Genomic DNA, 23866 nt, shown 5'->3' with positions numbered 1-23866 from the left:
GAACCATTTCTTTTTGCTTTGCAATCTCAACCCTGTATTTCTCCCTTTAAGTTTGGCCCCCATTCATTAAAAATTACGGCTTATGCGGATGACATAGCTATTTACTCAACCGACATCATAGAAGCATTGAAGGGTATCACAGAGGAGGCCAATCGATTTGGAGATATCTCCGGGTACAAACTGAATTTAAACAAAACTCAAATTGTCTCGAATTACAAACCTGCAGTGCTAACTGCAGGATTATGCCAGACTGCAACTTATTTGGGGGTTCAAATTTCTGATAAAATAAAGAGCATAATTAAAATAAACTATGAAGTCCTATTTAAAACCACGAGTCTATTATTAAAAAAGTGGCACAAGATTCCTTTAAATATCATAGGCAGAATCAATCTGATCCGAATGATTATATTGCCAAAATTTCTATATCTATTTCGCTCTATCCCTTTGGCTCTCAATAATTGTTTTTTTTAAAAATTGGATGGCATATTCAGCAGCTTTATATGGGGGTATCGTAAAGCAAGGCGTTCAATGGCTTTGTTAAAAGGGCCTTTGGATGCAGGGGGGTTAAACTTTCCGGACTTTAAGTTATATTTTTGGTCAACCTTTATAGAACGTTTTCGACGCCTAATTAATTCGGTGTCTGTAGACAATCAATTTTATTTTTTCACCTTCATGCTAGATATGGACTCAAACATGTTTCTTTGGAGGGTCAACGATCCCAATTACTTTAAAGGGTCAGGTTCAAGACCGCTAGGGACTTAGTTAAAATATGGTGGAATATTTTGGATTTCTGTCACACCTCTTTCTTCCACCCTGAATTACTATTGTGGGGCAATCCGGGGCTTCCGGAAATTTTTAATACTGGTGCAACAAATATTTGGTCAGCACACGGCATAAGGACACTTGGGGACCTTTATGGAGCACACGGATTCTTGAGTTTGGATACATTAAAAATTCTCTATAAAGCAACCGATTGCATGAGATATAAATATATACAGATACACAACTTCCTCATTCGAAAGATGAAACTACTTAATATCTCGGAATCGGATATTTGGGACAGTATATATCTACATAAAAATAAGGGGTTAATTAGTGCTGGCTATAAATGCTTCAATACTTACAAAAATACCGTATGTAATAAAATAGCGGAAAAATTTAGCAAAATGCTAGATAGTAACATTACAACAGCGATGATCAACACGTCGCTGCATAACATTAATAATGCCGTCTCTTCATCTAGTCTAAGACTCCAGCAATTTAGAACAACTTGTATGCTCTATCATACTCCAGAAAGAATTTCCAAATGGGCTGGGAACTCATTAAACAATAATGAGCGAACTAAATGCCCTAAATGCGCGCTAATAGCAGCGGACTTGGTACACATGCTGTACTCATGCCCAATGCTATCAGAATTCTGGAGAGCCCCGGGTAAGATAATTAATCAAAAACTGAATTGCCTCTTCCCACTCACAGCTTTCTCAGTCTTATTATATATTAATACCACTAACACCCCACATAAGGCTATTATTACTATTATGCTGTCCTGCGCCAAACTTACAATTGCACGTGCCTGGATTTCCCCAAATCCCCCGATAATCACTGAGTGGTGGGCTTTGTTCAACGAAATTCTCGGTATGGAATCCTCTCTAGCCAGACTTAGGGGTACAAAGTCAATCTTGAGGTTTGAAAGGATTTGGGGGTCTCTTAATATCTGATGGTTATCTGTCTTTTGGAACATGCCCCCTTGTCCCCTATGTCTTTTTTCCTCTTTTATTTCATTTTTTTCTTTTTTTCTTCTCTTCTCCAACTGAAATGACTCTTAACCTGCAATGTCTCACGTAATATAAATTTACCGTGCATTTTGTTCTGAATTACAGCACAACTTGTATGCTTATGTAATGTTCATTCTGGTACCGTTGTATGACTTTTGTGTATGTTATGGTCTTCTTGTAAATGCTTTACTGAGTTGCAATAAAAAATTTTTTTAAAGGAGAACAGTACCTCAGATCCTTATGTAAGCAAATCGAATCATCCTCTGGCCCAAGCCAGACTGAAGGGGACCTGATGGCAGATTTCTCCCTCCATGATCCATGGAGACTGTTATACCCCAAGGAACAACAGTACAATTTCACCTCATGCACACGCGGCACAAGCTCACGTATAAAATATTTCCAGACTTTGACGAGTAACTAACACAATCATAATGCCGAATAGTTACAGATCACGACACGATCCAGATATGGCTTGATTTAGGCCCATAAAAAAAATACAGTTCAATGGAGACTAAATTAGTCTCACTACAGGCAGGGTCTGGCTGGGACAGACGATAAGCTCAAGCACCAGAATAAAAGTGTCCCCATTAATGAATTAGCTAACTAAAAAAGAGGCCCATGTTTGTAAATTGGGGAAGTTTTGAATTTGTAAAGTATGTTGCAATGTACGGAAGCCTGCATGGATTAGAGCTCGTAGCAGGCAAAGTCTGTAGCATTTTGAAGGAAATCAACAGTACAAAACTTGCCCACCAGAGCATAAAACTGGCCCCAAAAAACAGACAAAAAAAGGCCCACACACTGACTTGTCAGATAGCCCTTTGGACACTGCCTGATAGCCTTGGAGGCCAACCCGACCCTGACTACCGGCCAACAATTGGCGAACAAATATTAACACCAATGAGCTGCACCTATCTAGAGAAAAATGAACACGCAATACCCTCTACACAAAATGAACTGTGCGTCTGGGAAGGCTTGTATCAGTGGAGAAGCAATAGAGAAATCTTCACTCTGCAAAAGAGAAGCTATAAAAAACCAAACCCACCTGGAAGAACAAACAAAGATATTAACCCAAGCCAAAACTAACACACATTCTACAGGCAACCTCCATAACCTTCGGAAGGTCAAACATGATCTTAATAAACTACTTGCTTCTAAGGAAGAGAGAGCATTATTCCAAATTGAACAACATCGATAATAGAAAGGGGAGAAAGCAGTTGGTTACTAACCATGCAATTGAGACAACAAGAAGCACAGTACTCAGTCCCAGTGATATGGAATAAAGCGGGATCAGTAGATACACACACCTTTGGCAATCTTAACTTCTTTAAAGACTACTATGAAGATCTATACACTACGCAGTGTCAACATACCATAGTAGAGGAGAACATTCAGTTGCCGGCACTCACATCAGCACAGGCACACACACACTTTAGAGCAAGACATAACCAAGGAAGAAGTAGTTATGGTAATAAATGACCTGCCTCAAAACAAAGCCCCAGGGATTGCATGCATGCCGCAGACCCGATTCAGACGGGAGACTACACATTTATCAAGCAACAAATGGCTTTATTTTAGCTGCCTCCTGCCTAAAATTGCCTCTGCAACAATATAAGTCAAAGGGGAAACGAATGCATTCCCCCGATTTTTATCTCCAAGTCTCTGTTATGTTTTGAAGATTGACCACCACGCAGTGCTGAACCACTGAGGGGTGTTCGCGATGTGGACCCCGTGTATAGAGTTAAAGGGGTCATGGCAGTGACGTAAGTGCAAAAGATAATAAAAGGGGCCGAGACGGACCTCGTGGTCGTCTGGCCAGTGCATCAGAATGCATTGAGTGAGTCTATTATATTATTAAGGCCTGACGTCGCAGTCGACCAATATAAGGTAGTGCACACAACAAACAGGCGACGAGTGGGTACCGGCCCGCCCGCCCGCTTTCACGCTCCTGCTCTTCCGTGCTTTGCCTGCAGCGCTCCCGCTGGTTGCCTTAATAATATAATACACTCATTGAGTGAGTCTATTATATTATTAAGGCCTGACGACGCAGTCCACCAATATAAGGTAGTGCACACAACAAACAGGCGACGAGTGGGTACCGGCCCGCCCGCCCGCTTTCACGCTCCTGCTCTTCCGTGCTTTGCCTGCAGCGCTCCCGCTGGTGGCCCGTGAATCGTTCCTGCTGCTCAGACAGCGCAGATACTGCCAGTTCCAGCCGCAGAGCATTTCGCCTCTACCTGTGCTGGGTCCTGCGCCTGTGGCGCAGCCTGTCCTGGCCGAGCGAGCCTGCCCCTGCTTCTACTATGCGTTGCACACGGGTGTGCATGCGCGTGCTGCTGTCTCTATGTGCTGGGTAGGGCAGTGTGTCTCATTTTGCTTCCCTGGCCTTGTGCCGGCAGCAGCGTCTGTGAGGCCGGGCACCTCACCAGCTTGTCACAAGCTGCAGTCACAAGGCCCTGCAGGTGTCACAGATTTGCTGTTCCTCCTGGGAAGGCTTCCTGTTAAGGGTGCCTGCACTTTCGACACTACTGTGGTTTGTCTTCTGCTTTGGGGCCATCCTCCATGTGTGATACATTTCCGGGCCTGCCACCCTGCATACTATCTGGCTGCCTGGTGAGTCGTATGCCTGCTCCTGTTGCACCCTTCTCATGTTCTCTCCTCGGACATGCCTGCAAAGAGCATAGGATACTGGGCCTCACCTCTTTACACAAGTCATTGGCTTTCCAGGCTTCAGCGCTCCTGGGATATGATCATATGAGCATCGCACTATAGATGCTCATAAAACCGGAAAACTACCGCCCCATTTCATTGCTTCCCTTGCCGGCCAAAGTCATGGAGGCTCACGTCAACCTGGCCCTCTCCGAGCATATGGCCCGGGCCAATGTCCTCGATCCCATGCAGAATGGGTTCCGTGCTGGTCACAGCACGGAGACTGCCCTTCTGGCAATGGTAGAACATCTGCGGATTGTGTTGGATGCAGGTCAAACGGCAGCGCTTATTCTACTAGACCTTAGCGCTGCCTTTGACACGGTGTCCCACCGCATCCTTCTGCACCGCCTGGAGGACATTGGCATCTGTGGCTCTGCTCTGCAGTGGTTCCGTTCCTTTCTTAGCGATGGCTCCTTCTGCGTTGCCACCCCTCCTTTTCAGTCCAAATACCATCAGTTGGACCTGGGGGTTCCTCAGGGCCCCTCGCTGAGTCCCACGCTTTTCAACCTGTACGTGCGGCCGCTGGCTGATGTCGCCAGGCAGTGGGGCCTAACCATGGTCTCTTACGCCGACGACACGCAGCTAGCGGTTACGATCAGCGGGGACGTCGAACAGGATGCCCCCAGGTTCCGAAACGGGCTGAGAGAGGTGGCCAGCTGGATGAATAACAACTGTCTCCAGCTGAACGCGAAGAAAACTGAGGTGATGATCGTTGGGAGGGGAGCGGATCGCTGGGGGGACAGCTGGTGGCCTCTTGAGTTAGGGCCGGCCCCTACACCAGTGATGGAACTTAGAAACTTGGAAGTGTGGTTAGATCACACCCTCTGCTTCACTACCCATACCAAGAGAGTGGCGGCATGCTGTTTTGGTGTCCTGCGTGGGCTAAGGCCGGTGCTCAAATTTTTTGATGCTCCGACAAGACAGTTGGTCATTCAAGCGACGATTATCTCCCGGCTGGACTATGCCAGCTCGCTCCTGCTGGGAGTAAACCAATCTGAGATCGTTCGCTTACAGCGTGTACAGAACACGGCTGCGAGAGCAGTGGTGGGTCTGCCAAGGTCCTGTCCCACTTCCAATATTCTGCGGTCCCTACATTGGTTACCGATCAAAAGTCGAATTCATTTTAAGGCCCTTAGCCTTGCTTTCAAAATCTTAAAAGGGTCGGCACCTGAGATTCTCAAGAATCTCGTATCCGCCTATGTCCCGACTCGCTCCCTCAGATCTCTTGGGCAATCCCTTGCGGTTGTCCCGCGTTTCAGGCTTAGCCGGATGGGCGGTCGTTCTTTTCGTGTGAGAGCTGCGGCTCTCTGGAACTCTCTCCCTTTGGAAATCCGCCTGCTAGAGGATCTATTAGCATTCCGTAGGGCCGTGAAAACTTATCTGTTTTAATTCACCTTATATTCACTTTTCTGTTCCTTTTAGCGTTGTGTTGTGTTCAACTTTTTCCTGCGCCAGGACGCTCCTTAGCTGGAGCATCTGTGCGCAAAATAAATGATATTAACATAACATAACATAACATAGAACCATACTACAGAGTGCCTGGTGACAGTTCCCGCCTTCCTACAACTGATGTCTCCCCACTGCTCCATTTGAGATTGAGGTAATTCTTCACTTAAGGTCAGTGGTGTGGCCCCGACACTGTCTATGCCATCCTGCTGCTGCTATCATCCTGGCCTCGGTACCTGCCCTGGAAGCGTTTGTGGTGGATGGGCCCTCACCCGCTCAGGCAGCGAGGTGGAAAGACTGGGTCGAGAAGCTGGAGGCCTATTTCGCAGCGGTGGGCCTGGAAAATGACTGACGGCCTAGCATGCTCCTACACTTGTGAGGGGCAGCCATCCACAAACTGGGGAAGTCTGTTTTCGAGGCTGGCCCTCCATTCATCTACACTACACTAAAACACGCTTTGACGGCTCACTTCGAGCCCCTCGCTAATCCTGACTACAAGAGGTTTTTGTTGCACCTAGGCCAATCAGCTACTTCAGGAATCTGTGGACACGTTCAATGCTCGCCTAAAAGACTTGGCCAGCAGCTGGACTTTGCCCGATGACAATTCATCCAATTCATCAATTCATTTAATTCATCAATTCATCCCGGGCTGCTCTTCCATTAAGCTTCAAGAGAATATCCTCCAAGTTCCAGGGATGTCCATGACTGACATGCTGACAATGGGTTGCTCCAAAGAACTCTCCAAAATGCGCACCACATATATGGATGCGGCTCTCCAATGTCAGGTGAAGACAGAACCGGTTAAAGTGGGAAATACAGAGAAGAGGAAGCCCCGGCCTAGGTCCAACTTGGCTCCCAAGACGTGTTACGGATGTGGAGAGTCATATTCACACTAAGGACCCAGCCCTGCTCACAGAAAATGGTGTTCGGCGTGCAACAAACCTAATCATTTTGCCACAGTATGTTGTTCATGCATGCCAAAAAAAAGGGGCCAAAGCCCAAAGCAATCCATGCAATGGTGTCTCCTACTATGCCAGAGGACATGGATGATGATGATGACCCAGAAGGAGCTGTTCATATAATCCATGCACTTCAACCTATTGGATACCCATGGAGGCGCATTCCCAAGGGCAACATTCGCCTGGCAGGCCACCAGTTACCGGCGTTAATCGACACAGGAGTTTCGATTCATATTCTGGCACCGGATGTCCTAAAGACACTCCCTTTTTAACCGGTCTCACAACTCACCTCCAACCTGGTATTTGCATATGGATCATCCATATCACTCCCACTGGCAGGCGTTTCGACAACCAAAATTGCACACAAGTCTCATTCGAGTTGTGCCAAGGCCTAAGTGACCAAAGGGGGTTCTGCAATGCTGTCACGCTGCTGGACAACAAAGTGTCTTCAACTTGTTACTTTTGCCTTCAGCATCCCCTTAGAAAGCATGGACGACTTGGTGGCTGAATTTGCATCTCTTTTCGAAGGCATAGGATGTCTCAAGGACCGTCTTATACAACCACATATTGATGAATCTATTCAACCTGTCACACTAAAGCCATCACCGGGTAGCCTTTCACCTACACCTCAAGGTCGAAGATGAGCTGCAGAAGTTGGAACAAGCAGACATCATCGAGAGGGTTGATGGCCTGATGCCCTGGGTATCCCCACTAGAGGTGGCACAAAAATCCAAACATCCGGGGGAAGTCAGAATTTGTGTCTTTATTTGCTTGCCCAAGCTGGTCATCCGACTGGAAAGACATCTCACGCCCACTATTGATGCCATCGTGGCTTAAGTCAGTGGCTCCAGGTGGTCTAAAATGGATCTCCGTGCAGGGTACCACCAGCTAATGCTTACCCGAGTAAGTAGATCAATCACCATATTTTTCACCCATGTAGGTTTGCGAAGGTACAAGGGATGGTTACATACTGCTGACGATTCATCCAGACCCTGACTCCCCTCACTGCCTGCTTCGAGAATTGACCAAAGCAAATTCCCACTTGGCTTTTGGGTCCTCTCAGTAGGAGGCTTTCCAGGCCAGCAAACAAACCCAGTATACAAACACCACTGTACTTTATTTTGACCTCAGCCGGGAATCAGAATTGTCAGTGGATGTCGGCCCCATTGGTTTGGGGGCTGTATTGTCATAGAAACAGTCCAATGGTGAAGGAGCTCCTGTGGTGTACGCCAGTCATGCCCTGACTGAAACTGACCAGCGCTATTCCCATATTGAAAAGGAGGCAACTGTGCTGCATTGGGGATGCCACCATCTTCATATTTACTTGTATGGCCAGCCACTCACAGTTTATAAGGACCAGAAGCCACTCATCCCTCTTTTCACTGGATCGTCATCTAAAACCACCCCCAAGAACCGAGAAATGGATTCCTCAGCTTTAGGCATACAGTTTCTCTGTGGTATAGTGGTCCAGATTACAAAGCTCTGCTGATTACTTATCCAGGCATTCTCGACCCGCCACTGTGGATGAGGAGTCAGATGTTGAAGAAGTGGAGGAATATTGTTGACTGTGTGAAATGATCCAGGATGCTCCCCATCGCCCTTGTGGATAATGTTAAAGCCACTACCGCTGATCAATGCCTTCAACTGGCCATCTCCACAGTAAGATCTGGAAAATGGCACACCCTCATTCAAAAGGCGGACCACTGTACCAAGAAAGCATGACTAATCCTGACATCCCTACACAATGTTTGTTTACAGCTAGCCGTCTCTCTGGAGGGTTGCTTAATTAGATGTCCCCGATTGGAAATCCTGAGAACCATGCAACAACACCTTACTCATACAGCCCACCAGGGGATCGTCAGGACAAAGTCCAGATTACAATGCAAAGTATGGTTCCCTAATCTGGATGATCTAGTGGAGCATACTGTTTGGCAGTGCCAACTGTGTCAAGCTGCTGGGCCGGCAGAGTCCTCAGCACCCATCATCACTGAGACCATGCCACCCATCCTGTGGTACAGAGCCAGTGCTGACTTCGGAGGTCTACCTGATAGCTGACATATGCTGGTCGTAATTGATGATTTTTCTAAATATCCTGAAGGTGCGATCGTTGAGTCAATAGCAGCCAGCCAAACAATACCCCCTCTGGAATAGGTGATGGCTATGCGTGGGTTACTGCTTGAGCTCCGACAGACAGTGGCCCCCCATTCTCCAGTCAGGCGTTTGCTGCTTACTTACAATCCCGTGGCATCTGTCATAGGCGAATCACGCCACACTGGCTTCAAGCCAATGGAGATGCCAAAAGAATTATGCAGACTGTAAACAAAATCCACAGAATTGCTCTGGCAAATGGACAGAACATGTAATGTGCTCTCTATGCTTTAATGAGAGAATATCGGCTCCCACCACGTGCTGCGACCAAGGTAAGCCCCAGTGTTCTCTGCATGAATCGGGCCTTGAATGATACCCTTCCACACATGGATGAACCTTCAGCTTTAAAGAACCAAGTGAATGAAGCACAGCGTCATTGCCAGAACCAAAACGACCATGTCTCTTGAACAAGGCGTGCCAAGAGGAGATCCATTTACATTGGCGATATGGTACTAGCCAAGAACAGATATCACTGGAGCAAATTCCTTCTGCCTTTTGAGGTTGACCCCAGGAAAGTAACTTCTGTAACTAGAACCATGGCAACTGCTCAGAGGCAAGGCAAGACTATCACAAGAAATATATCCTTTTTTTTCAAGCTCTACCATCAGCCAGCGGCTGGTTTGGCTAATCAATCACCCACCACCAATCGGCGTGGGTAGCACCTGAAGAGGATTACTTACGAGGTGGCTAAATGCCCAAGGAACCAAGTCTCATCTCCCATGCTGACATCCTCTCAAGAGGATGATGAACATGCAGTGCCAGTGACCCCATTCGTATCCTGTGAGAGGGTGAGGAAGGACACCTCATGTATGCACCCTGATCCTGAGGTCTGCCAGCCACAAGAGAGGCCATGAAGCAGAGTTGAAACTCCCCTGCAGCCAGGGACTACGATATACCACCTCCGGCCGCGTACAGTGAAGTCTTTCCATTTGAAAGACTTTGTGGTCAACTGATTTAATGTGCGGACACTGGATTCCAGCAAATGTTGTGTCTCTTCACAAGGCCTCTAGCTCTCTCTCTCTCTCTCTCTCTCTCTCCTTTTACCCGTAACCTTTCCTAGTTGTTTGATTATGAATTGCCATGTTCCGTTCTCACTGTGCATTATTCTAGTATAATTGCAATGTTTTATGTTTGGTATTTTGTTGTCTGGGTAAAGGAGGAATGTTACGTTTTGAAGATGGACCGCCACATGGTGGAGACCACTGAGTGGTGTTCACGATGTGGGCCCTGTGTATGAGTTAAGGTGGTCAAGGCTGTGATATAACTGCCAACGAAAATAAAAGGGCCCGGGACCAGACCTTGTGGTGTCCTGGCCAGTGCACCACTATGTGTAGTGTTGGTCTACTATTAACTCCTAACTGCGCAGCCCACCAATATAAGGTAGTGCACACAACAGTCTCCCAATTTCCACCTGTAAAATGTTGCCCTCTGTGGGATGGATGGTTACCTAACGGAATACTACAAAATGAAACAAGCATTTGCAATGCAATAGGTCTCGCATTTGCGAGAGTTAAAGCTATTGGTAGTGTAAATGGCAATGCCCTTTATTTATCCTTTTTGATTATTAACACAAATAAAAGGCATTGTCATTTACAATGCCAATAGCTCAAATGCTAGGCGATACCTAAAAAGCACGGCATTTCTATTGACTTTGGCCAGATCTGCCAGTTCAGGTAGATCTACAGTTGTGCCATATTTAGTTAGCTTGAGATAATCCAAATCGAAACTAACTTGCAGCACTTAAGTCTTTTTTTCGATAGTTTTGGCATTATAATATTTCCTGGTAACACTAACTTGGCAAGGATGAATGGAATTTGCAAGAAATGAACCAGGAAATTGGGTTCAATTAAACTTTGACAAACAGCTGCCTGTCTTCCTACTCAGCCCTACAAAGTAGGTTGTACAAACCCAGGACATGCCTAACCATGCCTTTCTGGCCAGAGAGGGGCCATAAACACTGCAGTGCATTCAACCTATGTATATATTTGAATTTGTATTTACATTTGTATAGGATTTAATCCGCAACAAAAACAAAGGTACATCTAGCATAAAAGAAGCACTAATGCGGAGACTCGAAGAAGTACCCTTAGTGTATGCTGGGAAGAGATAGAGCACAGAGGCCCATCATTTATGGAGATACAGAGACCACTAAAGGAATGTGAAGATGACATGAACAGACTTCAAAAACTAAGGAGAAGGGGGGCATAGAAGGTTGAGGGTTACAGAGCAGCAAAACTCTGGCTGCACAGGAAGAAAGCAGGGGAGATGTGAATAAATACCCTCAAGGCGCACCCTGATGGGGGGTCAGGGGGGATAATGTTTGTGGATACACTCAGATATGTTAAGGTAAGAAGCACAAAATATCCTTGAATGGGACGGGATGGAAGAAATGTGAGTGAAGGAAAGTTCAGTTTAACACTAACGCTACAGTCAAAAAACAACCTTGGATTTGTAAATAGAAATAAAGTACAGGATTGAATGACTCTTTTACACCAGGTGAAAGCATGTTTAAGCTGGAGTCACTAAAGTAAGAGACGCTGTTATGTCCTGAGGCTGTCCTACGCGTATCTCCTTGATACCTTGACCCCGACCGGGTCAGCTACAGCTCCCTACAGCCATTAATACGAAGCTTTTTGCAGAAGGTACCACACAGGTGTAGATCCTCCTGTGATCCAGCCCCGCTAAGTACCATGCAACACAGGTTAGACTAACTACAGATTTTGGACTGCAAATCCCACAATTCAACTGGTTAAATGAAAACAGCCATGGCAAGTACAAACCACAAGTTTAAACACAAAACAGGTGAGAAAGTATGCAATCAGGGGCAGGTTCAAATACAGTTTTTAAACTGTAACAACCACTAGCAAAGACAGTTAAAAAAAGTGCAGCAGAGGAAAAACAAATTATGCAGAAGGTTCACTAAATTATGCAGTAAAACAAGGCAAATGATGTGGCTTAATGCAGCACATTGGGTGGTAGTATTATTCAATTATTTTGCCATTTTAATATGTTAATACTGTGTGGGCAAACGTTTCACTTCACGAGTACCATCTTAACACCCAAATACAGAAATAAGTAACTGAAAGGTTACCAGTCAACCACTGCAAAGAGCTTCATACTGAGTGGCAACAGGTGTTGCAGTGTTTTTAATAACTTTTGATCCGTTGAGCGAGAAACAATATTCTTTTTTATAATCTGCAGATTATGCAGCAAATGATGGATTATGTGGCAAATGCGGCAAATCCATAATTGTGTGGAAAATGCTGCAACCACAAAAGGCATAATTCCGGTGGCACTGATGGTGAGAGATTTGTAGAGTTGTGACTATATAGCTTTCTTCAGCGGCTTTGCATAGGAGTCTGGATGGGAGTCTGAAGGTGGGTTGTGGTTGGGGTTTTAAAGAACACACCAGAATGGTACTTTGCAGAAGGGTTTCTGATGGGTCTTTAACAAGGAGTTTTAGATAGAGGTTTTAGCAGGGTTGGTGGTCCTTTGAAAAGGGGTTCTAAATGGGTTATAAAGAGTGTCCTAAATGATATCTTACTGATTGGTCTAGCCGTAGCAGCCACCTGGCATTACCCCGGTGGGCCGCAAGAGTGGGGGACGGTTTTGGACCCCTGAATCAACCTTTGCAATATCGGCCCCCTGTAACAAAAGCAGCTGCAGTGCTTTTTAGCCAAACCAAAGGTCACCTGTCCCCCCTCCCCCCTGCAGCCCGTCTGCCTCAATTGACATGGCCAGTTTGCGTTCCCAATCCCGCTCTGTTGGTGTCTGGGTGGGGCTTTGTAAAGGATGCCTAGAATGTGCTTTGTAGAATGGGGACTGGGTACTATCTTTGTAGGTGGGATCTATATGGTAATCGTTTCAAGTCCTAGCACAATTTGGAAAATAAAGTAGCTCAATGCCAACCCGTCAGTGGTAGTGGTTTGCAACGGGCATGTGTCATCGGAGTATGTGAGCAAGTGAGGGATGAGACATGGACGTCAAATTCCCATTGGAGTTCATTATGCTTTTAGAACACCTGGAGATAACCATTCAACAAAGCGGAGACATAGAAGATATCATGACACCAGGGTGGGAGCAGAAGGCCCTTCTTTATGCAGTTGATATTCTGGTCACGTTGTCTAATTCAGGGAAATCCATACTTAACCTTTTACAAATAATCTCTGACTTCTCGAAATTCTCAGGGTACAAAATAAACTGGGGAAAAGGGCAGCATTACCGCTTACCAACCATACAACAGTTGTATACATATGTGAGTACACTTTCGAATAGAAAACATCGAATTTGAGACATCTGAGAGTCAATATAAACATGGGCCTGGACCACATAGTGTTCAAAAATATAGATCCTTTAGCCTCAAAAATGAAATCTGACCTAACGAGGGCCTATCAGTGTAGGGGAGAGTTCAAGTTTTCAAAATAAACCGGATGCCTCGTTTGAATTACATTTGTGCCTAACTACATATTTGAATATCAGCCCACATGAATTGTGAACTAATTAATCTACTGCGGACATTGTGTCGGAAGGAAGGAATCCATGCCTGAAGGTGGGAAAACTATATGCAGCAATAGAAAGCCGTGATTTATGTTTAGTCCACAATAATTTGTACTGTCTGGCATTTTAGCTGGCACAAATCCTCCACAAGATGCACAGGAACCAAGACACTCCGAGAACTCCTTAATGGGGGTAGCAGGTACCACTTTCCACTATACAGAAGTGATAGAAAGGGACTCCTGTCTACTAACCCAATATTACAAGCAATTATATATGCCTGGCACAGAGTGCATGCTGTATTAACCCGTATCTGCTGCCGTCGGCCATTGGCCGACGGCAGCACTACCTCGCTGGTGCTGCTGTCGGCCAATGGCCGACGCGAATGCACCCGCTTTTTAAAACAGCCGCACTGCCGCAAAAAAGCGGAGGCAGCCAACGGGTTAAAATAGACCAGTAGATTGCTGAAAGGCGCTCCTGAAAGGAATAATGGATGCCTCAACATATGAGGAGGACGCATCTTGGTAGGGCTTCAAATCCAGAAGAATAACTATGTGATATCAATTAATATTAGAGGGCAGATTAACAACTTTTTATGAAGCACAAGCAGAATTCGGTCTATTGCATGCCCTCTTCTGGAACTTCCAGCAGCTCCACCACTGCCTTCAGAAACAATTTGCCTCCTACTCATCGTCCTGCGGGATCTCACCGTACTTGAAAACTTCATCAACTGGGGCACACTTGAAAACTTCCTCAACTGGGGCACGCTGAAAGAGGTGGTCTCAGCCGTGGCCCATGAAAGTAAAGAGTGGTGGGACCAGGTTGGGGGAGAGGGGATTCGACAGACGACCACGAGGGAAAATTAGATTAATAATTAATGTTCCCTCATCGTCGTCTGTCGAAATCCCCTCTAACCCCCATCCCTTCTCCACCACCACCACCGCCCCACCGCTCTTGCCTGCACGGGCCGCGGCTGGGTGGTCTCCACAGAATTTTCAAGAATCACTTGTTCTTAGTTACACCATCAGACCAGTTGTAGGCCTGGTGGTCATGTTGTTTACAAAAGAACTGTACAGACAAAGACTGGGAAGAAACCATGGCAGAGCACGATAAAGACATCCATGAGACATGGCTGAACTACAAGATTTGCACAGATGGTACTCGTCCCCTAAGAGGCTTAGTGGCAGAGGAGTTCTGCCAGGTGCCTCATGCTGCAGTTGCAACCCCATAACCGTGATACAGTACACTTATTGTGTAAATGCTCAGCCCTCCCTTGTTATTTGTGGGCAGTCTGAGAGATTATGAGAGACTTGTTAGGAACCACTGGTAAAATAACGAATTTTGCATGACAGTACTGATTGCCCGAAGTCACCCATCAAAAGATCATGCAATTTAGCCAAGTTATTAGCAGTTGCGAAGATATGAATCCTTATGTTACGGAAAGCAAACTGCAGCCCCAACTAAGGGCATTGCTGCAAGAGCTGTATGGAACAGCGACATGGGAACATGTGATTTACTGCATAAATTATCAAATGGACAGATCTGTCAGAGTTTGGGGTATATGTCTACTGTTCCTAGCAACTAAGCCTGACCATCCCTTCCCATCTTTGAGAGAGCGTTATTTATAACTGTCTCTGGGTGTACTAAGAACGCTGAAGGCAGCCCTATCAAGGGTGGTATCGTTTTCAGGTATTCCCGACAGGTGACAGGCCAACGAGGAGATCTAGACATCCCTCATGGATCACTGTACGGAGAACAATAGTAGATGTTTGGTAGAGGGAAACACCTCCACACTGTGTAGATTGCTATCCTGAGAAGTTAAGGTAATAGTTGAGGCAAAGAACGCATTCTTGGTTATCAACATGACCGAGACAGTCATTATATTTTATGAGCACCATGTTTCTATGTTTGTTAGAACAGATTAACTATGCTTCCTGTGAGAAATGGTGTATTGGGGAGGGTGGGAAAGGATTTAGACATAAGGAAACGTGGAACCAGACACAAAAGTACTAATTGTGAAAGACTTTCATAAAAACCAATGTGGATAGCGCTTTCGTATGGTTAAAATCAATACAGAGTCAAAAACAATCAAATTGGGATGACGCACGACTAGAGGCTGGGATGTTTCGTAACTTTGTTTCGGCCTGGCGTGCCACTACAGGGCATTTCATGTTTCGCTGCGTTTCCTTTTTCACCAACTTTGACTCTGCCTCTTGTGTGGAAAAAACATGTCTTGCAATATGTGATATCACTGCCTGTGCGTGATGCCACAGGAAGGAAGGGAGTTCCCCGCCTAAGTATCTCTGTAGAGGAGGAACCGAAAGGGCCCTGAACCAAGACAACAGCACCTGCAGTGAACAGAGTACAAGTTCCACCCCTGGCAGCAAAGGATAAGAAACCAGGGGGTACAGCTCGGCACAGGGACAGGTGGGCGTCCTCCAGCAGTGCTTGTCTCTGCATTGAACCCTACAATGTGTGCAGCCTTCCACCATTAGAGCACTGCCACTGCTTTCAGACCTGAGCAGTGTGAGCCAGCTGCACTGCCCTGGACGTGTACTAGAACCCACAGAAGTGCCAGCGTCATCCCAGTAGTGCTCTGCAAGCGCCCTACGACCTAAGAAGTGAGAAGCTTCCCATGCAGTGCCCAGTGACTGCTACAGTACTCAAGCAGCGAGAACCTCGTGTTAACAGTGTCCTGTCAATGATGTAAAGTACATGGAGTGTGAGGTTATCTCTTCAGTGTGAGCTTCATCCGGCAGTGCCCTGTCAAGAGCTGCAGTGCCCTTGGTAGTGCAAGCTTGCTCCAGCAGTTCCATGTCAGAACTGCAGCGTCATTGGCAGTGCGAGCTTCCTGCAGCAGCGCCATGTCAGACATGCACATTAGCGGTGAACTGCCAGAGCTTCAGGGCACTTGGCAGTGCGAGCATCCACCAGCAGTGACCTGTCACAGCTGCAGTGCCCTTGGTAGAGCTAGCTTCCTCCAGCAGTGCCCTGGCCAGTTGGCCTGGCAGAGCTGCAATGCCCGTGGCAGTGGAAGCTTACTCGAGCAGTGACCTGTCAGAGCTGCAGTGCTCCTGGCAGTGCGAGCTTCCTCCAGCAGTTCCATGTCAGAGCTGCAGGGCCCTTGGCAGTGCGAGCTTCCTCCAGCAGTTCCCTGTCAAGAGCTGCAGTGTCATTGGCAGTGTGAGCTTTCTGCAGCAGCGCCATGTCAGACATGCACGCTAGCAGTGACCTGTCAGAGCTGCAGCGCCCCTGGCAGTGGGAGTGTCCTCCAGCAGTGCACTGTCAGGTACGCAGCAGCCTTGACTGGGGAAGTTTCCTTCTGCGCTATATGACCCTAGCAGTGTACGCTTCCCCCAGCAGTGCACTGTCAGCGCTTTGGGGCGCTAGCAGTGTGAATTTTCCACAGCAGTGCTCTGTCAGAGCTGCAGTGCCCTTGGCAGTGCGACCTTCAACCAGCAGTGCACTGTCACAACTTCAGCTACTGTCACAACTTCAGCTACCTTGAATGGGGTAGTTTCCAGGGACGTAGCTTCAGGGGGTTGTTTGGGTTGTTGCACTCCCCCTAGTAAATGTATTTTCCGGTAAATAGTTGGGTCCAGGTGCTTTCAGTTGGGTGTGGTGAGGTGTCTTTCGGATTCCACCAGAAATTGTTCCGTACACACAGATGAAATCGCACACACAATGTCGCCCTCTCTGTTTTGGAAGTCCTCTCAGAGTATTGCTTATTTGACAACATATTGTGTTTTCTCTCTTACTGCCCCTACCAATCAGCATTCCTTTCCCTTTCCACTGCCCCTTAGGCCTCTCTTATGCACCCTGCTTGTCATACAATGTATTTACACATTATATGCTAGTCTGATTGTCGGAAAATCTGTACCTCCCCTCCCCCCCAATTTTACTAACCAAGCTACGCCCCTGGTAGTTTACCCCAGCGTTATACGACCCTAGCAGTGTGAGCTTTCCCCTACAGTGCCCTGTCACACACACACAACAGATCCACCACAATTTGTTTCTCATCGGACTTCTTTCGCTGCTGTTGGGCCAGGCACTCACCGTGTTCCCGAGGTTCCGGAGACCCACCAGCCCCTGCGCTGCCTTCGAATTCTGCAAGAGAAAAGATGAGAGAAAGGGAGTCAGTGCTGTGGTCCCAGAGTCTACAGGCCATGCCTCTTGCCCAACAGAAAGGCATTTTTTTCTTTCGAAAGAAGATTTACTTATTGGCAAGAAATTCCAACAATTTCTCTTCAGTCCTGCCTGCTGTCAGCAATGTTTCTCCCTGAGGTGACTCTCTTCGTGCTACAACAAACACTCCATGACCCATGAGTAGCGTGAAAGGCCAATTTATTAGGACATGGTTGCACATCTTCAACTATTAACAATTAACATCAACTTTGTAGATAAGGCACAATCACCCGTCCACTCCCTCCTCACACCAACTTTCAATCCCCAAACATCATATCTCGTTCCATCCTTCCCCGACAAGGAACTGCCCCCGACTTTTCCTCCTGCGCTCCGCTCTTCTTCCCCACACCCCCTCCCCGGGTGTGGAAAAGCCTGCATGTGACTCTCTACCCCCAAGACTTCTGCCTGCTAGCCCTGTCCTAACTTTGGCAAATGAAAAGTTGTAGTAGTGAATGAAACAAGGCCCCCACTCCCTGACCACTTCAAAGAGTAGGATGGGTGGGAGGACAGACTTTTTTATTGAAAACCCTACACGGTGATGCACAGGGTCCTGGAGAAGCAGATCACACCTCTCTGGACCCTTATATATTAATTAAATGACATGCCCCTTCCCCCCTGAACTACCTATCCTCACCCATGACCTGTCTGGGGCGTGAATTCCCGTGATGAGGAAAGCCTAGTCTGAGACTTTCTTTTCCCCGGGAGCCGTCATTCTCCTCGCCAGGGCGGGCTCTAGGGCGGTGCCATCAGTGGCACCGCACTGGGCGTTGACTTGGGGTGGAGGCGCCCTGTTTCCAAATATATTGTCTTGAAAACCACCTGCTGCCATGTTCCCTGCCTCAAGCAATTTTTAGACATCACTAAAAATGTCGAGATAACGCCAGTGATTAATGTTCTTCCTGGAAAAGAGAGACAGAGTTTTGTCTAGAGGAAGTTTGACTCCTCCTAAGGTAGCTCGGAGGGTTAGTATGCCCGCTGCTTAAAACGTGTGCCATGCAGATCACAAAGTGCATATAATGTTAATAGGTCAATGGGTGACTGCTTTTGTCAGAGAGATCTTTATGTTACTTGCAGTGTATCAGTTAAAATCCTGATATAGAACAATGAGCTATTAACTGCCATCAAAGAGCTGCATGCAAACTGCAAGGTGTATATGAGCCCTACATGTTTTTTTTAACCGGTCTTACCATAACCTAATCTTGCAAAAAGGGCCCATTTGGGTAGACATTAATTATTATTATTAAAGTGAACCCCTGTCAATTAGTGTTATGTTTTAAATTCTGAATGTGTGCTTTTCCAGACCAAGGACTCTTAAACTATCCTGTCTACCAGTATGGATGACAGGTGACTACTACGCCTTGTAATCCTCTGTCTTATGTATCATTTCTTATACACTGATTTACACGTGTGATTGTCTGTTAAATGTGTGTATGATGTAAAGTGCTCTGACGCCTCACACTGGTATGAGTGGCACTATAAAACTAAATTAATCTGAGAGACTGGTAATGGAGACTTGAGGCGCCACCAGTGCTGAAGCCATGCTCCTCGCAGTACCTTCTTTCCCCTCATGCCTTTTCGTGCCAGCAGTATGTCTCACGTCATCCTAGAACAGCCAGCAAAAGCTCCCCAGCACCCCCCGCTGCCAGCAGTATCACCCAAATCCCCCTCCTGCTGCCAGCAATACCACCCAGACCACCCTCCAGTACCCATGTCGTACTCTATTTAAGTCATCAATGAGCCTGAAGGGCCCTTCTGTAGCCAGAAATACCTCAATAGCATCAATTGCTGTCTTTCGAGCAATGCTGTGGGCACCAGCACTCATTATGTTACAAATTAAGCACGTGGCGTAACGCAGGCTCTTGAGGCACAAGGGAGCTTCTCAACCATTTAAGGGAGCCCCATTCAGCCCAAGGTCAATTAATATAAGCACAATATTGGAAACTCGGGGTCGCTCATAACATTCTGCATTGCACCACTGCCCCCTCACCCTCTTGCTGCCAGCAATGGTGTTGACCCACCCTTCCACAGTCAGCACCACCTATGGTGCCTACATCTTAAATTGAAAAGTTCAGAGGTTCCTCTTTCGTTCTTCCTTTATGTGTAGAATATATTTTCATATGTTCTAACACAGACCAATGGCATATTCTTCTCCACCAACAGCCTCCCCAGGCTCCATATATGATAATGATTTGCCTGAACTGCTGAAGTGCTTAGCAATCTTCTGCCTGCTGTACACATACACTGACCAGGGTTATGTAATGTGACTTACCCATCCCTATGCTTATCTAAGCACCCTCTGATCACCTGCCACTGAACTCCATGAACTCTGCAAAGTGCCCCCGCTGCCTTCACGGGCAATGCCTTGGTGCCCGCTAATACCCTCAAAGAACATGTTATCACAGTCTAGCAGTTTCATAACTCTGTAAACAGCAAGTGTTACTCAGTACGTATTTCATCACCTGTGGCAGGATGACAAGATAAGTTGCCCGCGATGGCATTGCGTCAGTAGTGTTATTAACCCAGCGAGGTATGCTAACTGCTGTCTGCGCTAAGTGTCCCTGCCCATGAATGCCATGCGCTGGGTCAATGCTCTTGTGGCAGAGTTTTGTGTGTGCTTCTGTCGGTCATAGTACTTATTCATTTTAAGATACCCACAGGCTTAATGCATTTGTTGCTGAAGGTCACCTGTTATCTAAAGGCTTGAATACTGGTAACAAAGTTAATAAGTTTATCTACCTGCTGCAAAGATCTGTGTGTGTGTAAGATACAGGGCATAAGTCTGAATCCAGGCGGTGCTGACTTAAACTTTTGTCCTTCTGAGGTCGATAAAATTGGCAACAATGACCTAAGTAGTACTTAACCTCTGCTATTAAGTATCACGGAACAATTCAGCTTGTGTACCGTGCCCTGTAAATAGGGCTCCCAGTTTTATGGTATTTATTGTTTTAACATTTCTTTCTGTATTCAGGGCCGGCTTTAGAGGTTGTGGCACCTTGTGCGACAATCTTTCTTGGTGCCGCCACCCTCCCCCCACAAACAAACATGATTTTTTTGAGTTGAGTTGTATGGTTTCTCCACTGCATAATAAATATAAATAGGATATATTTTAGAGCATATAAAATGTATGCTCAAATATCATGTAAATTTAATAAGGATTAGATGTGGGACTGATATTACGACACAGCACTTAGTGCTCCTTTGATGTGCAGCACTCAGTGCTTTCATAAGGCACATCAACAAGTCTTCTGGTGAGGCTGAGCACCTTGTCCTCTCCTAAGCTGTGTCACTAGTGCTACTTTTATGCCTATTACCCATTGCTCTTCCCCACAGGTACATCACAATGATGCAAATCTGAGTGTTCTACTGCTGCGCTTCACCCTGTCCTCACTAATACACATCATGCTCTGCTTTATGTTGTGCAGCTTACTTTGTGCCACTGATACACTCACCCCTATGCAACCTGTTGCACAAGTTTGTGTATAACTGTTGGTCTATTTTCACTTTTTAATAACTGTATGTTTGGTGATTTGTGTGCATGGTCATCTATTGGACTTGGGAGAAAATGGTCTTTGTGGTGTGTTTCCCTGGGTCCGTGTACCATACCATGTGGCACCGATTTGTGCCTCTTTGTGTATGCACTTAAAAGCAAATCCTGATGGTTTGTCAATGCTTGGTGTATATATAAGTATTTTGACTGAGTGTTAATAAAACCCAAATTGAAGTTCCACATACATGACAGAACACAGCATGTACAGGAAACAGAAGAACGAAATTAACATGCAAGGTCTGAACACTTTTTTTAAATAGAAAGTAGCACATTATCATTTATATTATTTTTAACAAGACCATTTTTGCTTTAGATAAAAAGCTGACCTAATCTGACCTTTCATATGCTGCAGAGAGGAGCTCAGCTTTCTGTGCAAAGGGATCAATTAAATGAAAAATCCCCAAAGCCTTTTTAGGTCTCACCTCTCAATGCGCATGCGCATTGAGCGAGACTATAGGGGCTTAAACAAGGTTTACCTAGACTGGCGATTTGATGCTGTGCCAGTGCGCTTTTAAGTCAATGCGCAAGCGCATTTACCTAAAATGGGCGTGCACATCATCAAATCGCCATCTGTTCCCCAGCAGCACTCCTCCCACTCCTTTGAAGTGAAGCTTAGCTTCACTTCAAAGGCCCCTGCTGCTTCACACTCGCCGCTCTCCCCGCTCCGCCCCGTGTCGCATTTCTCCTCCCCCCCTCCCCACAGCAATGCCCTCCGTCAAAGGCTTTCACGGCCGGCCGGCCGTGCTTGAGACCCAACGTCTTTTCTTTGATGTATTTACGGTGCAGTAAAGATAACATTTTACTTGCAGATTTACATGCAAGTGTGTGCAGTGTCTATGTTTTTGCCTGCGTTAAAGACTGTTCATTGATCACACGTGGATGCATTTTTTCACTTTGAGCGCAATAGTTATATCAAATGCCGTAAATGAAACTTGTTAGGACAGAGGCTTAAGAGAAACAAAAACACAATCCCTTTGTGCAAAGAATTAACTAATATTTTGCAGTTTGTGCTTTTTAAGATCACCAGTTAAAGTACAAACGTTACCTTCTGACTCGATTTTATAATACTACTTTGAGAGTTCTTCTGCCTCTCAGCTTATTTATGGCACTGTGGTCCAAGATATTTCGTTGTAAGATCTTCTTTGGGCAGGTTTTGGCAACACGTACTGCTGAATAACACGTGCTTCTCTGACACAAAAGTCACTTTGACTTTACCAGTGCTTGTTTGAAATAAATTGCTCAAGAATTTCCTTACTTTACGATCTGCTAGGTACATTTTGGCTTGTTTTCTTAGTGTTCCTGTAGTGATATGGCCGGGAAGTCATAAGGCATCCGAGCCGGTTTTCTTGCCCTGTTGGGCGAGCGACGGAAATAAACTGACAGCAGGCTGATGCTTGTCTTGGAACTCATGCAAGGTGACATCCGCATCTCCTGGCAACTACAGCCCTCTCTCCTCGCTGCTGCTTTTCACAACCCTTCCCTCCTCCCCACGCTCGCTGCTTATCAGCACAGACAAGACGCACACCTCGCGCTCATTCCAATACACACCCACCCTCCATTACCAGCATCGTTCCCTGCTGACTGGCCACAAGCATCAGTCCCTGGTGTTTCCTGGAATTTGCACAGATTGTTACCCAGCTGCGGCATGTGTACTGTTCAGTCCTTAGTTTATTATAAATAAATACATGCAGTTTTTCTAGGGTACCAGTTAAGCCAGAATTACATAATACCAAGGCTGCCTTAACGGTGATTCCACCAGGAGCCTCTTTTTTTCCTCCACTCTACATTTCAAATCTCAGTTTTGAAGGTTCTTTTTCACCCCTAATTTCTCCATTATGCCATTGCCAGTAGTTGGTTATAGAATTAGTAAAGTTACATGTATAGTTTTGTCCTTTTTACATGTAAAAACGTTTACCATTAAAAATTAAAAACATCATTAGGTCACTATCCTTTATTTATAACATTTTACACAAAATTGTGAGTTTGCACATCAATACATGTAAAAAAGGACATGTAACTTTACTAATGCTATAAATGTAACATTTGGTAGATTTATAACTATTCACTTTACAAAAAACAAAATTAATACTTTTATAATTTGTAAAAATATAAACAAAAAAAAAATTACATTTCCAACACCAAAAGGTCAAACTTTTCTATTGCGAGACCTATTGCATTTTCAATGCTTGTTTTTTCTTTTGACTCTGACTCCTAAGCAAAACAAATACCTTACAGCAATTCATGGGCGGGCAAAAGTGTGCCTCCTGGTTTGTTTAAACACGGTTATCTCTCTTCCATTTCCACGAAGATTAACATCATAGAAAAGAGAGGGACAACAGTGTTTAACAGTGCAGGTTCTTGGGCGATGTGACTGGTGCGCATTTCAGAGCACAAATGGCGCCCCCTGACCTTGGCACCCAGTGCAGTGGCGCCCCTCACACTGCCCAAAAGCCAGCCCTGTCTGAATTTATCCATATTCATTTTTTGGCCATCTTATTAATATCTTCCATATTTATTTTGAATTTTGGGAATCAATGGAGATGCAAAATGGTAAATTTCCGCATTTATTTAACTGATAAACATGCACTCATACTTTGGTACCGGTC

The 23866-nt window shown here is 45.8% G+C and overlaps 1 protein-coding gene across 2 annotated transcripts in view; it reads right to left on the bottom strand.

The window, feature by feature from the left end:
* Window positions 1-23866, bottom strand: part of USP2 (ubiquitin specific peptidase 2) — a 257507-nt gene that overhangs the window by 90999 nt on the left and 142642 nt on the right. For both annotated transcript variants that reach the window (XM_078682174.1, XM_078682175.1), the window contains one exon: window positions 17585-17635. In XM_078682174.1, coding sequence (XP_078538300.1) covers window positions 17585-17635 — 51 coding nt within the window. The remainder of the gene's footprint in view (window positions 1-17584; window positions 17636-23866) is intronic.

The sequence above is a fragment of the Lissotriton helveticus genome, chromosome 3_1 (assembly GCF_964261635.1).
Source record: "Lissotriton helveticus chromosome 3_1, aLisHel1.1, whole genome shotgun sequence".
Classification (NCBI taxonomy): domain Eukaryota; kingdom Metazoa; phylum Chordata; class Amphibia; order Caudata; family Salamandridae; genus Lissotriton; species Lissotriton helveticus.
The sequence above is the reverse complement of the archived record's forward strand: the minus strand, read 5'-3'. Positions and strand labels throughout refer to the sequence as shown.